At 42.8% G+C, this 13,278-nt stretch overlaps 1 protein-coding gene across 1 annotated transcript; it reads right to left on the bottom strand.

Annotated features, from left to right (window-relative positions):
- Positions 1 to 4,712: 4,712 nt before the first annotated feature.
- Positions 4,713 to 10,120, bottom strand: LOC146965707 (calcium homeostasis modulator protein 2-like). The gene is made up of 3 exons (XM_085765421.1): positions 9,914 to 10,120; positions 8,130 to 8,707; positions 4,713 to 5,292 (listed from the first exon to the last, which is right to left on the bottom strand). The coding sequence occupies exons 2-3, from the start codon at positions 8,637 to 8,639 to the stop codon at positions 4,933 to 4,935; spliced, it is 870 nt and encodes a 289-aa protein (XP_085621547.1). The 5' UTR covers positions 8,640 to 8,707; positions 9,914 to 10,120; the 3' UTR covers positions 4,713 to 4,932.
- Positions 10,121 to 13,278: the final 3,158 nt, after the last annotated feature.

Raw genomic sequence — 13,278 nt, 5'->3', positions numbered from 1 at the left:
GCTACTTAATTATGCACGTGCTGACCATTTATGGTTGTGCTGTGCTGATGCATTCTGGGGTGGAGTATGAGGTGTGTTCATGTCTGCACCATTCTTGGGTCCGGTGTGATTTATCAATGGAATATTGCGGAGAGTTGTGCGTACGCACAGCTTGATCAGTGTTTCCCACAGAAAAAATAAATAAATAAATGTGTCCACGTCTCACGTGTGTCTACGTGCGGTGCGCCCGCACGCGAGAGAGGCGGCAGGTTGAGAGGCTGACTGGCAGAGATGAGAGATGGTGAAACGCTAACATGATTATTAAAAAAACACCATCTCTGATCTCTGCCTGCACATAGACAGACACAGGTTCACATACAGACAGGGGCGCACGGTAAATGCAGCTGCAGCGCTATTAAACTAGAGCAACAGCAACTCTCATATTTAAATTGTGTTTTATATTGATTTCATATATTTCACTGATTGCAATTAGGCTATAGAATGCGAGTGTGTGTTTTATTGAAAGCGAGGCTGGGTGAAAATCGCTACAGTGGGGTTTATATGCAGCGGTCTGTAGGACCAGCTTAGACACATTAGCACCTTCATTTATCTCTGATCAATAGGTGTGCTTGTGGATACTTCACTCAAGTAGGCTACAGCCCTGCCCCCCACAGAACTTCACACAGCTGTTCAGTCAGCTTAGAAAAACCGGTTCTTACAGTAGCTACCTCTCCTCACACTTTTCATAAGCCGGAGGACAAAACTGTAGGCTTCATTGTTTCGTTTCATTTCGTTAAGTGAAAATCATCTCTGAATTATGGAACTAAAAATAAAATAGGCATATCTTTTAAAAAAAGATCCTATGATATTTAGCCTAATTGCATTATTTTTATTCAAATGTGACTGAGACCTTTATCTACCTAAACAGAGGGTAACATGAATAAATATCCTGTTTCGTATTTTTCTGGAAACTGTTACATTATGTAACGTGACCGCGCCCCCCCCCCCCCCCTCTCTCCCTCCCGAATTGGGCATATTATGATAAATATAACTGTAGATGAAAACAATAATTGAAGAAAAAAATAAGCTATTGTCGGCCCGAGGTATAAATGCCCAGAAATCGAATGTTTCATTTGTGTAAGTTGTAAGCTTCAGAAACCATCACACATGGAAAAGTCACGGACTGAGAGACCTGGGGCCTCATTTATCAAAGAGGGTGTAAAACTGCTACTAAATATTTGCGTACGGCGAAAAGATGAAAATGGCGTACACCCTAAATATTTACACCTTTTTCAGATCAATCAAACTGTGCGTACGCACAACTCTCCGCAATACATGACACAGGACTCAAGAATGGTGCACACGTGAACACACCTCTTACTCCGCCCCCGGAACGCCTATATACAACTATATATGGTCAGCACGTGCATATTTAATTAGCCATGTGCTCTGTGGCGCAGCAACTTTTGTGACAACAAAGTGACAACGGAGACAACGGGCGGAGGACGGGGGAAAGAAGCGGAACTTCTCCGCTTCTCCGAAAGCAGATACACGGGCAATAAATCAGTCAGAAAAATGATCTTGCATTTTAATAAGCTACAATAAAAACAAAAACCTCCCAAATCTCAACAAAAGGGAGCAGAAAGAAGAATAATCTTATGTAATCTGCCCGTTTATCCCAGAAAATCTTTTTTTTTTTTTTTTTTTTTTACCTAGATGTTAAAACAATGTAGGAAGCAGGACGATAGTCACCATTACTTTGCACGCCTTTCCACTACACAGTTACAGCTCTACTGGACTCGGTTTAGGTCATTTTCCATTAGGCTACAGCTGAGTCCTTCACAGTTCCTCCTCAGGGCCGCGTTGTCTCGCTCTTTATTCTCTCGTCAGCTCCAAACACACGTGAACCTCGTTAACTCAGGTGACAGATTAATAACAGTCTCAGTAGCTGCAGATCAGTGTGCGCTGCTGCCGGTGTGTTTTTAAACTTGGATGGTTTGATCCTTGTCAGACGTCACACATAGCCTAATCAAAAAAGCAAAATCCACAATCCGCTCTGTTTATCAATTAACATAGAGCCTAGTGTTATTATAGAGCGGGTTGGATTGCCAGCATCAACGGCCCACCACTACCACAATTACTTCAAAAAATCCTACTGTGCTCTTCTAAATGTACTCCGCTCCTCTCTCCCTCTCACACTGCAGTTCTCTGACTCAGCAACGGTGTCGCCAATTCCTCCTGTTCCTCAAAAAAGGCGTACGCCAGGGTCAAAATGGGTGTAAATGTCCGCACTTTTCCCCGTCAGGTTTTGGCTTGATAGATCCCAAATTTGGCGGAGAAAAGTGCGTACGCACAAAACGAGGGGAAAATGGCGTAAAAAAAAGGTGTATCCACAATGATAAATGAGGCCCCTGTAGTTTTAATGTAAACAAAGTCATTTACGTAAGAAAAACACAAACGTCTGTGTGAGACCATCTGGGTGGTTCTAGTGTTAACATTAGCCTAATGAAGAATGAAGAAAACACGTTACAAATGAACTATGACCAAATTGACAGCAGAAACAGTGTGCACTTATCTCAAGGAAATTTAAATCGAACTGTAACTTGTAATCCAAGAAGCTTCAGCCTCTTGGATGAGAGGTGAAACGTCTTCCTAGACAAATAACCAAGTCCAGTTGCATTCGATTTAAATTTCCTTGAGATAACTATGACCGGGAGTCCGGGACAAATGAGAATATTCACAGGCTTAGTGCATGTGCTCACGCCGGCCGGAGTCAACTCGCAACAATGTAGCTTTCCCTCGATTAAAGTAGTTCTGTCATCTCCCACTTTGTACCGGATAAGAGACAGCACCCGACAGATATGCTAAATGTTTGGATGCAACAAAGTCACTGTTAACAAAATCAGCATCTAATCTGTCCCTTCAAGAGCAGCTGCTGACAGATGTGCATTATTGCTCCGCTCGTGAGTCCAGCAGCATCGGGTCCACGCTGCTATGAGTGGATTGTTACATTCACCAGAACTTGCAGAACTCAAACAACTCAAACTTGGAGCCACCCAGCCAGACTACAGGAGAGATCAGAAATATGCAGGGGACCCCCAAAAGGCTGAGAACCACTGATCCTGTTGAATGTAGGCTACTGTAACCACTGTGAAACAATAAAACAACAACATTGATCTGATTGACCGGCGTAGCGGTCCCTCTCTCCATTCACTCTCTAGCTCTCTCGACCACAGCTGCAAATGAAGTAGCCTATGACCTATGAACAGCGCCACTCTCCATTGCAGCTACGTTGTGGTCAAACGTGGAATTATCCCAAAATCTTTTGAGCTGCATCTCAGTACGATGCTTCCACCTAGTGGCTACAGTGTGACCTACAATTTCACGCAACGCGTGAATCCCGCGTTACGTGAGGGAAACGTCCAAATGAAACTAGTACCCACTGTATATCTCTGTATTATAAATTACAATGTTAAACATCAACCTGCCTATAGGGACAAATAACGGAAATTAGCTGATGCTATAATCCTACATATTTACATGAAAGTGTCTAATGATATGTAGGCTACTGTCCCCTGGTTTTTTATAATCAAATAAAATAAATACAAATAACCCATCACTCTCTCTATCGCTCATTCATTAATTACTCATGATCCTGCCATCAAGCTCAGCCCAATTCTTCATCACTGAGAATCTAAAGAAATATAAAAGATTATTTTTTACAGATTATAATCACTGACTGGTGTCTGATCAGATCAGAGCGGTGGTTTAAGCTTTGGTAACATATGATAAGCCGTTTTGATTCACACATTTTGGCAAAATTTCTTTTAAAAGTATAAACCACTGGATAGGTGCATAACCCATCACTCTCCCTGTCACTCATCAGTAATTTCTCACGATCCTGCCATCAAGCTCAACCCAGTCCTTCATCACTGACAGAATCTAAAGAAAAATGAAAGATTATTTTTGATGTAATTTTGTTCCTTTATTTATGACATCCCAGAGGAAACAGTCAGATTTTCTCCCAAAAAAATCTCATGTGGCTTTATAAAACATTCATTAGGGGATAAAAAACATTTTCCTCACAGTATGCAGGATGACATGTTATAGTATCACATTTTTCCCCACACTGAACAACAATATTACTTTAATGTCCTAACACAATTAGACAGCTTAAAGCAGAAGTAAGCGGTATTTTATACCTTTAATAAAGACTTTAATAAATGTCTTAAATAGTTGTATCTTCCGACAGCAATCACTTCTATAGAGTGTTTGGTCTGAAACACGGGTCTGTCAGTCACTCTGCTCTGCTGTAAGCCGAGGAGAAAACTTTCCTTGTATCCTACAAGCTTTATCCAATGAGGAGAGAGAACGGCATAAAGGGGCGGTCCCCTCTGTGTGTGCAGCCAAGGGATGCGCGTGAATGTGGTGACGTAGGGACGAGGGCGGGGACTGCTAACTCCATCTGCTGACAGGAAGTTAGCCAAAACCACCGGATCGCTTACTTCTGCTTTGAGTGCAAAATAAACCTGATAGTAAAATCCTGCGGATACACTGGTTTCAACCCTGACTTCACCACAAGGCTGAATAAGTTACACTTGTGGTTCATTCTGTAAACAAAATATTTCTTTTTTATAAGGTATATTTTTGGGCTTTTTGCCTTTAATGATAGTATAGTCAAGAGAGACAGGAAATGAGGAGACAGAGAGAGGGAGAATGACATGCAGCAAAGGGCAAGTGGGGATTTGATCCGCCACCAGTAGCGAGGACTATAACCTTTGTAGATGGGGCGCCTGCTCTACCCACTGAGCTAAACGGCAACCCCAAAAAACATTTCTTATCAAGTGCTGTCGAAATATATGAAACAGCAAAAGGGCAAAAGTATTACATTTGACAGAACTAAGTGACACTCATACGATGGAAGTCGATGGGTCACTGAGCTGGAGGATGCTGTTAACTGAGCACCTTCATCTCCTCCTCTGTGGCCTTCACGTCGTTCTCCAGACTGTGTGTATCCCATTTGTGCAGAGGCACTCTCTTCCACTGTGAGCTGCTGATGGGAGCAGCACTCTGGTGTTCAGCCAGCTGCCCCTTCTCCTCTTCATCCAGCACCACAAAGCCAAAGAAGTTCTTCACGTTCTCTGCAGCCAGAAGACGAGCATGGACCGCTGACGTGCGCTGGAAGAGGACGTTCTCACTGGAGTGGTACTGGGACCAGTAGTCCTCCTGCCGGTAAGGACAGGCGCAGTGCTTTATACACTGGAACAGGAGGACCATCAGACACACGACTGCCATCACCATCCAGGCGATCACCTGGAAAACAACAGAGAGAGGTGAAATCAACATCTAGAGTCAATCAAGATGTCAGCTAGTTAATTTCCTGTGCTGCAATCCAAGTCATTTCTCCTGCCAGTCCACAGCAGGATTTTAAAACCTGTAACAACTAATAAACTGCATCTTGTGACAATATCTAACCCTTTATAACGGGTAGAAAAGAGGAGAGGTGTGTGAAAAGAACCAAGTGGGAGGTTGGTGTCTTTCAGTTTCCAGTACTGCCTGCCGGGAGCATACCTATGTTCCCCGGGTCCTATGTTCTCCGGGTTCTATGTTCCCCGGTGCCTACAACGCAAGAAAGGGGTAACTCATTTTTTGTCAAAAATGAGATTTTGTCATTTTTGGGACATTAAAGGTCTGCTACATCATGTGGATAAATAGCTTGACTCAACGTGATCTTATTTGGGATATATTTGCGGGTGGTTTTTACAGTAACTCCCAAAAACTGCGGTAAAACAACAAGAGAACACAGTAACTAGAGTTACCCCTTTCTCTCTGTGTATAGAACTACCCAAAGCTGTGGGGAAACAACGCGAGAACACAGTAACTAGAGTTACCTTATTCTCTCTGTGTATAGAATGATCAACAGGCCCTACTGTACAACAGGCTACTACCATTATGAACCAATGGGAGTTACCCCTTTCTTGCGTTGTATGGCCAGCTTATATTTTGCCTCAATGCACAGACAGACAGAGGTAACTCTGAAATAAGGGTAAAATGTTAAGTTTGAGTTAAATATTTTTACACAGCTAGACTACTACTCGCAAAAGCAAGGATTTGACCAATTTTCAGAATCCTAAGTTCAATACAGTTGACTGGACAACAAAAATACTTTAAACTCATTTTTCTCAGAACTGCACTCTGAGGAGTTACCCCTTTCTTCCGTTGTAGGGCAGGTCACCTTTTTTCAAAAAAAGAGTCCTATGTTCCCCGCTGTTGCCGGTCGATGGACTCTCTCTACCTATCTGGACTCTATCTATCTGGCCAGTCTAGCCTCTACCTGGTCTTTTTACTAAACTTAACCAACTCCTTTCTTTATTGCCTAAACCCAACCAATGGGACAATTCCACTTGTGGGAAAATTCCACAATGGGAAAATTCCCAGGAAAAGTATGCGTACAGTAAACAAACAAGTGAGCTTCAAAGGTGTTGGATTGATAGGTGTATATTTGTGTCAGTCTTGGAGCTAAGCTAAGCTAACCCAACCATGTCCAACAGCATCCTTTCATGAGTTTGCTGGCAGCTATGACTGCCACTGATTTTCTGGGTATACATTGCAATAATGACAGGACAAAGACACTAGAAGGTTTGTGATGTTTGATACACCAGAGGAGGTTCTCTTTGTTTTGTTGTCAGAGTTAGCTGATCTTTCATGACCATGATCGGAAACAACAGTCAGAGCGAACCCTCTCACCTCCTTTAGACTAAACTAACACTAACCAATGAAGCAATCAAATTGGAGTTTTCATTTAGTCAGCATAATGTAATCTTAGAGTCTGCATCCCAGAATATCTCCTCTTTGACAGAAAGAGTAAGCTATAACTACTTTAATCAAAGCTACACTGCGAGTGCTGTTTCAGCTGCCAAATGACATGTCACCGGATTTGGGCTCGTCCAATCACAAACAAGAAGTGTTGTCCCTACCTTTTCGGACAACTTTTGTTTTGTTAAATGTTGTTGTGTTTTGTGAAATGTTGTTGTGCTTCGCCCCACAGGGCCACCGTATAGATCTTAGGTTGTTTTTTTACAAACTTAAGAATTGTTTCTTAGCTTTTCTCTTTTAGTATCTTTCCAACTATTCTTAACTATTTTTAAAGGTACAGTATGTAAGAAATCTAAAGCAACTGGCCGTAAAATCCTCCTAATATGTCACAGAGACTCAGGAATAATGTTCATATAACATGATGAACTCACCAACAACAATAGTACAGCCAGATTATTCGCATTAAAAATCTTTTTTTGCAGACTGCAAATCATGTTTATGTTTTGAATTTACGTGTTTACATGTAGCACCACCTAGCCCTCGCTCCCAGTCACGGCAGCGTCAGTGGCATTTCAGCCTCAGTCTGCTTCCACTGAGCTGCTGCTACGACTGGGAGAAAAAATGAGATCGCTGTGTTTTGAATTTGACTGCAGTAACCGTTTTTGGCCACATTCTTACATATTGCACCTTTAACTTATTTTAATGTTGACTTTATCCTGTTATCTTTTTATCTTCTAGCTCCAGTGTTTTTCTCACGGAGGGCCCTACACGCTGGGAGTAGTTTGATCTGCCTATGGGGGTAGGCCTACCGCCCTGGGGGCTGCTGGGGTCTGGGTGGATGGGGTGGCACCGCACCACAGCCGTGGTGTGGGCTCCCCTGTCTGTCCTGGTTGGGTTCCCGGGGTGGATGGCTCCCCAACGATGCTTTCCTCACCTGGATCCTCAGTGCCCAGCCATATCGCATCTTAACCAGTGTATGTTTGCGGCTGTATGTGCATGCCTAAGTGAGTGAGTAGAGTGTAGGACTTGCACGTGTGCTTGCGTGTGTGTGGGGTGGGGTTGGGTCTTTTAACTGGTAAAGCACTTTGTGTTGCATTTTATATGTATGAAAGATGCTATATATAGATAAATAAAGTTTGAAGTTTGGGTGTCCCTGCTCAGACTGCTGTCCCCGATGAGCAGAAGAAGACAGATGGATTGATGGAAATTTTCTTTCATTCTCTGTAACAAATCAGTAAGTCATAAAAGCTTCCAAGGCACAGACCTGAGTGGTATCTACAGAGGTAAAAGCATCAGATATAGGCCTAGTCAATCGAAGACAAAACAATACAAACCTGAGAATCATGCTTCAGTTGACCCTCAATGTCACTCCAGACACTCCTTGTTGCAAGTAAACATGGGAGTTTATAGTTTACCCGCTTCTCTCTGTCGAAGCCCTCCAGTTCATGGGGGTCGATAGTCTCACTGAGGGCACATGCGTAGGCCCGGCCGTCAAACAGAGAGAGGAACACCCATGTCAACGGGGCCACAATAGCTCGACCTATGATGTTTCCCATCAGTGCAAAGGCGCTGGCTCCAGACTGACACTTCCTGAGCCGACACTTAGACACCAGGTCCCAGGTGCTCCTGTTTATCAGTATTCCAGAGAGGAAAAACAACCCTGCTGGAGCGCAGATGGCAGACAAGCCATAATCGAAGTTAGAGTAGTAACATGGACACTTAAAGACATAGATGTTGTACAGAGTCAGGACAGCCACAGTGCCCAGAACAATTAGACCATCGGAGATGATCAAAGCTTTACTCCTGCAGAAGAGGGACACAACACTCCAGCACTTTGCCATCATGTTTGCTTCTTACTGGGAAGTAGATTGAAGAGCGACCATAGGTTTATGATGTCGTCTGGCTGCAGAGACTGAAAGAGAAGGGAAAAAAACAATAAAAGTCTGAGAGAGTCTGCCTATCAGTCATCTGAAGTTTATCAGTTTCTGCAATAAATGTATTCAGTCCATTTGTAGAGTATAAGTACATTTAATACAGTTACACTTAATTCATGCTCAAGGAATCAAAAAAGAGTTATAGCTGCTGTGCAGCGATGGGTCCAGTCTGGGCTATTTTTGGCAAATTTAGGCAATTCTGAGAAACAAACAGGAGAATAGGAAGACAAGACAGTTGACATTATAATGTTCTTTTGCATCAGTTGCAGCTTGGACTCACAACCTCTGACACCTAAGTCCATCTTCTATCTCACTTAAGTGGCTATATGTTGAACCTGAAGTGAGGCTTCACAAATTGACTAAGCCAGTCACATGATAGCAGCAGCGTAAAGGCAGATTTCAAACCACAGTAAAAAATAAATAAAAAATCAGTCATCAAGACAAAAATCTAAATATACACATATTACAGCATTGACATGATGGTAAGTGATTGATTACTGTAGCTCCATAAGTGAAAATTTGATGTTTAAGTACAAGGCTTTCTTCAGTATTGGGGCTACATTTTGGTGAAAGCTGCAAAGCTAGCACATATGGTTGATCTGTTATGAATTTTCAAAGTTTTGAACTTTAGAGGCCTGCTGTAGCACCACCATGAGGACTATCGGCTTGTGTTTGCAGCTGAGGAAATCTGGCATGGGACTGGACCTTTGTGCAAAGTTTAGTGATTTTTTGTGCATAGACGTAGGATTTCCTCATAAGAAGAAGAAGGAAGAAAAAGAGTAAAAACATTCAGATATTAAGACAAAAATCTGGAAATACTCATTCCTTTGACTCAAAACTGGTGGACTCAAATGCACGACTCCAGGACAGACGTGGATATAAAAAAGGGATATTTATTCCATCAAAAAAGTTCAACTAGTTGAGCTATGTGCAAATTGAGAACCCACAGATTGTTTCACACTTAAGTATTGACACTGGGCCTTTGTGCAAAGTATGTCAGATTTTCTTCTAGACTTGTAGATGCTGCACAGTGATCAGTCACCCTCAGGCAACTTTAAACAATATGCTGGAGCACAGGAAGATGATTCACATTACAATTCTGCACCAGTTGAGGCTCGAACCCGCAAATTCTGGAACCAAAGATCAGAGATTTCTTGGGGAGGAAGTTGGAACATGTGACTCACCCTTTGTCCACTTCAATTCAATAGTAAGAAGAAGTTCAAGTGCTGGAGATCACAGAGGGTGGGGCAATCCAGAACCTATGTTACAGAAACTGTCCCAGCAACATTCAATCTTTCAATAAAGTTTGGGAATTCTGTTGAAACACAGAGGAGCAGAATGAGACAGTTGGGAAACGAGCCCTGCTGGTCATGGATTCATGTGTGTATCAGGGGGAGTGGAAATCTACTAGATGTACATTTTGTTCTTTTGCCCCTCCCTCTCCTCCCAGCAGATCACAGAACAGCAGAGGGCACTCCCTGCTCATATGGAGATCCCCACAAGACTCACCATGTTCTTCTAGTGCTAATGTCAGCAATCAAACATTCTGCTAAGATGGTGATCATGGTAAACATTACACTGTGCCTATGTACAGTAGCACTGCTTGGTTTACACACAGTCTCTAAGAGCTGCAGCTGTAGCCTGTATCCAGTATCATCTGTACATATGCTGCTGTTGAAAATGGATGATTAGTAATGAATGAATTAAAGTAGACCTATAGCTAACCAATCCTGCTTTAGGGGGATGTTCATGTTCGGACTGGCCCACTAATTTACATTCTGACAGAAATTCATTTTTTCCATCACATGACAAAGATTTCCTCCACACTGACAGTAGGACAATAGTGTGCCAGCCAGATGCTCAGTTTGGCAGAACAAGATAAAAAAAATGTCACCAGGACAATGTGGTCAGAGAGTGGTCACAGGTCCTGGCCTTCACATATGGAGACATTTGTTAGATGAAGATGTTGTAGAAACAAAATACGTCTTCTTGAACTCATCGCCCTCTCTCCTTCAGTGTGCATTTCCTGTCAGAGGAGGACGTGTAAGCCACTTTTGTTCATCTCAGGTAACATAACTTATTATCTCCAGACCTCCCTGTATTCCGCTATTGAGGTTTAAAGGGAGAGTTCAACATTTTGGCAAATTGGCCCATTGCCATACTGTAATCTCTATAGTCATAGCAGTAGGTTCGTTACCTTTAGTTGTCGGTGCAAACTATTTTCAGAACGGCGGAGCAGACCCGTGAGCTGCTCAGAGCTACGCTACAGAGGCTGATGGGATTTCTTGGTTTCCCTCATCAAACTCATCAAATACACAATCCAAAACAAATCTAAAACATTCATTTGGGGGGGGGGGAACATATTCCACACAGTATGCAGGATGACATGTGATAGTATCACATTTTCCCCCACACTGAACAACAATATTACTTTAAAACGCAGATTTTCTAGCAAAAAGAAGACTTGTAGATGCTGCACAGTGATCAGTCACGCTCAGGCAACTTTAAACAATATGCTGGAGCACAGGAAGATGATTCACATTACAATTCTGCACCAGTTGAGGCTCGAACCCGCAAATTCTGGAACCAAAGATCAGAGATTTCTTGGGGAGGAAGTTGGAACATGTGACTCACCCTTTGTCCACTTCAATTCAATAGTAAGAAGAAGTTCAAGTGCTGGAGATCACAGAGGGTGGGGCAATCCAGAACCTATGTTACAGAAACTGTCCCAGCAACATTCAATCTTTCAATAAAGTTTGGGAATTCTGTTGAAACACAGAGGAGCAGAATGAGACAGTTGGGAAACGAGCCCTGCTGGTCGTGGATTCATGTGTGTATCAGGGGGAGTGGAAATCTACTAGATGTACATTTTGTTCTTTTGCCCCTCCCTCTCCTCCCAGCAGATCACAGAACAGCAGAGGGCACTCCCTGCTCATATGGAGATCTCCACAAGACTCACCATGTTCTTCTAGTGCTAATGTCAGCAATCAAACATTCTGCTAAGATGGTGATCATGGTAAACATTACACTGTGCCTATGTACAGTAGCACTGCTTGGTTTACACACAGTCTCTAAGAGCTGCAGCTGTAGCCTGTATCCAGTATCATCTGTACATATGCTGCTGTTGAAAATGGATGATTAGTAATGAATGAATTAAAGTAGACCTATAGCTAACCAATCCTGCTTTAGGGGGATGTTCATGTTCGGACTGGCCCACTAATTTACATTCTGACAGAAATTCATTTTTTCCATCACATGACAAAGATTTCCTCCACACTGACAGTAGGACAATAGTGTGCCAGCCAGATGCTCAGTTTGGCAGAACAAGATAAAAAAATGTCACCAGGACAATGTGGTCAGAGAGTGGTCACAGGTCCTGGCCTTCACATATGGAGACATTTGTTAGATGAAGATGTTGTAGAAACAAAATACGTCTTCTTGAACTCATCGCCCTCTCTCCTTCAGTGTGCATTTCCTGTCAGAGGAGGATGTGTAAGCCACTTTGGTTCATCTCAGGTAACATAACTTATTATCTCCAGACCTCCCTGTATTCGTCTATTGAGGTTTAAAGGGAGAGTTCAACATTTTGGCAAATTGGCCCATTGCCATACTGTAATCTCTATAGTCATAGCAGTAGGTTCGTTACCTTTAGTTGTCGGTGCAAACTATTTTCAGAACGGCGGAGCAGACCCGTGAGCTGCTCAGAGCTACGCTACAGAGGCTGATGGGATTTCTTGGTTTCCCTCATCAAACTCATCAAATACACAATCCAAAACAAATCTAAAACATTCATTTGGGGGGGGGGGGGACATATTCCACACAGTATGCAGGATGACATGTGATAGTATCACATTTTCCCCCACACTGAACAACAATATTACTTTAAAACGCAGATTTTCTAGCAAAAAGAAGACTTGTAGATGCTGCACAGTGATCAGTCACGCTCAGGCAACTTTAAACAATATGCTGGAGCACAGGAAGATGATTCACATTACAATTCTGCACCAGTTGAGGCTCGAACCCGCAAATTCTGGAACCAAAGATCAGAGATTTCTTGGGGAGGAAGTTGGAACATGTGACTCACCCTTTGTCCACTTCAATTCAATAGTAAGAAGAAGTTCAAGTGCTGGAGATCACAGAGGGTGGGGCAATCCAGAACCTATGTTACAGAAACTGTCCCAGCAACATTCAATCTTTCAATAAAGTTTGGGAATTCTGTTGAAACACAGAGGAGCAGAATGAGACAGTTGGGAAACGAGCCCTGCTGGTCGTGGATTCATGTGTGCATCAGGGGGAGTGGAAATCTACTAGATGTACATTTTGTTCTTTTGCCCCTCCCTCTCCTCCCAGCAGATCACAGAACAGCAGAGGGCACTCCCTGCTCATATGGAGATCCCCACAAGACTCACCATGTTCTTCTAGTGCTAATGTCAGCAATCAAACATTCTGCTAAGATGGTGATCATGGTAAACATTACACTGTGCCTATGTACAGTAGCACTGCTTGGTTTACACACAGTCTCTGAGAGCTGCAGCTGTAGCCTGTATCC

Source organism: Trachurus japonicus, chromosome 21 (assembly GCF_045865225.1).
Source record: "Trachurus japonicus isolate A0001 chromosome 21, Traja_1.0".
NCBI classification, from domain to species: Eukaryota; Metazoa; Chordata; class Actinopteri; order Carangiformes; family Carangidae; genus Trachurus; species Trachurus japonicus.
This window is presented reverse-complemented; position numbering and strand designations above follow the sequence as displayed.

Excerpts from the sequence above, each read along its gene's own strand:
- LOC146965707 (XM_085765421.1), bottom strand. The coding sequence starts at position 8,639 with ATGATGGCAAAGTGCTGGAGTGTTGTGTCCCTCTTCTGCAGGAGTAAA. Across the intron at positions 5,293-8,129 it reads AACTGAAGCATGATTCTCAG|GTGATCGCCTGGATGGTGAT; the intron begins GTTTGTATTGTT and ends GTTGTTTTCCAG.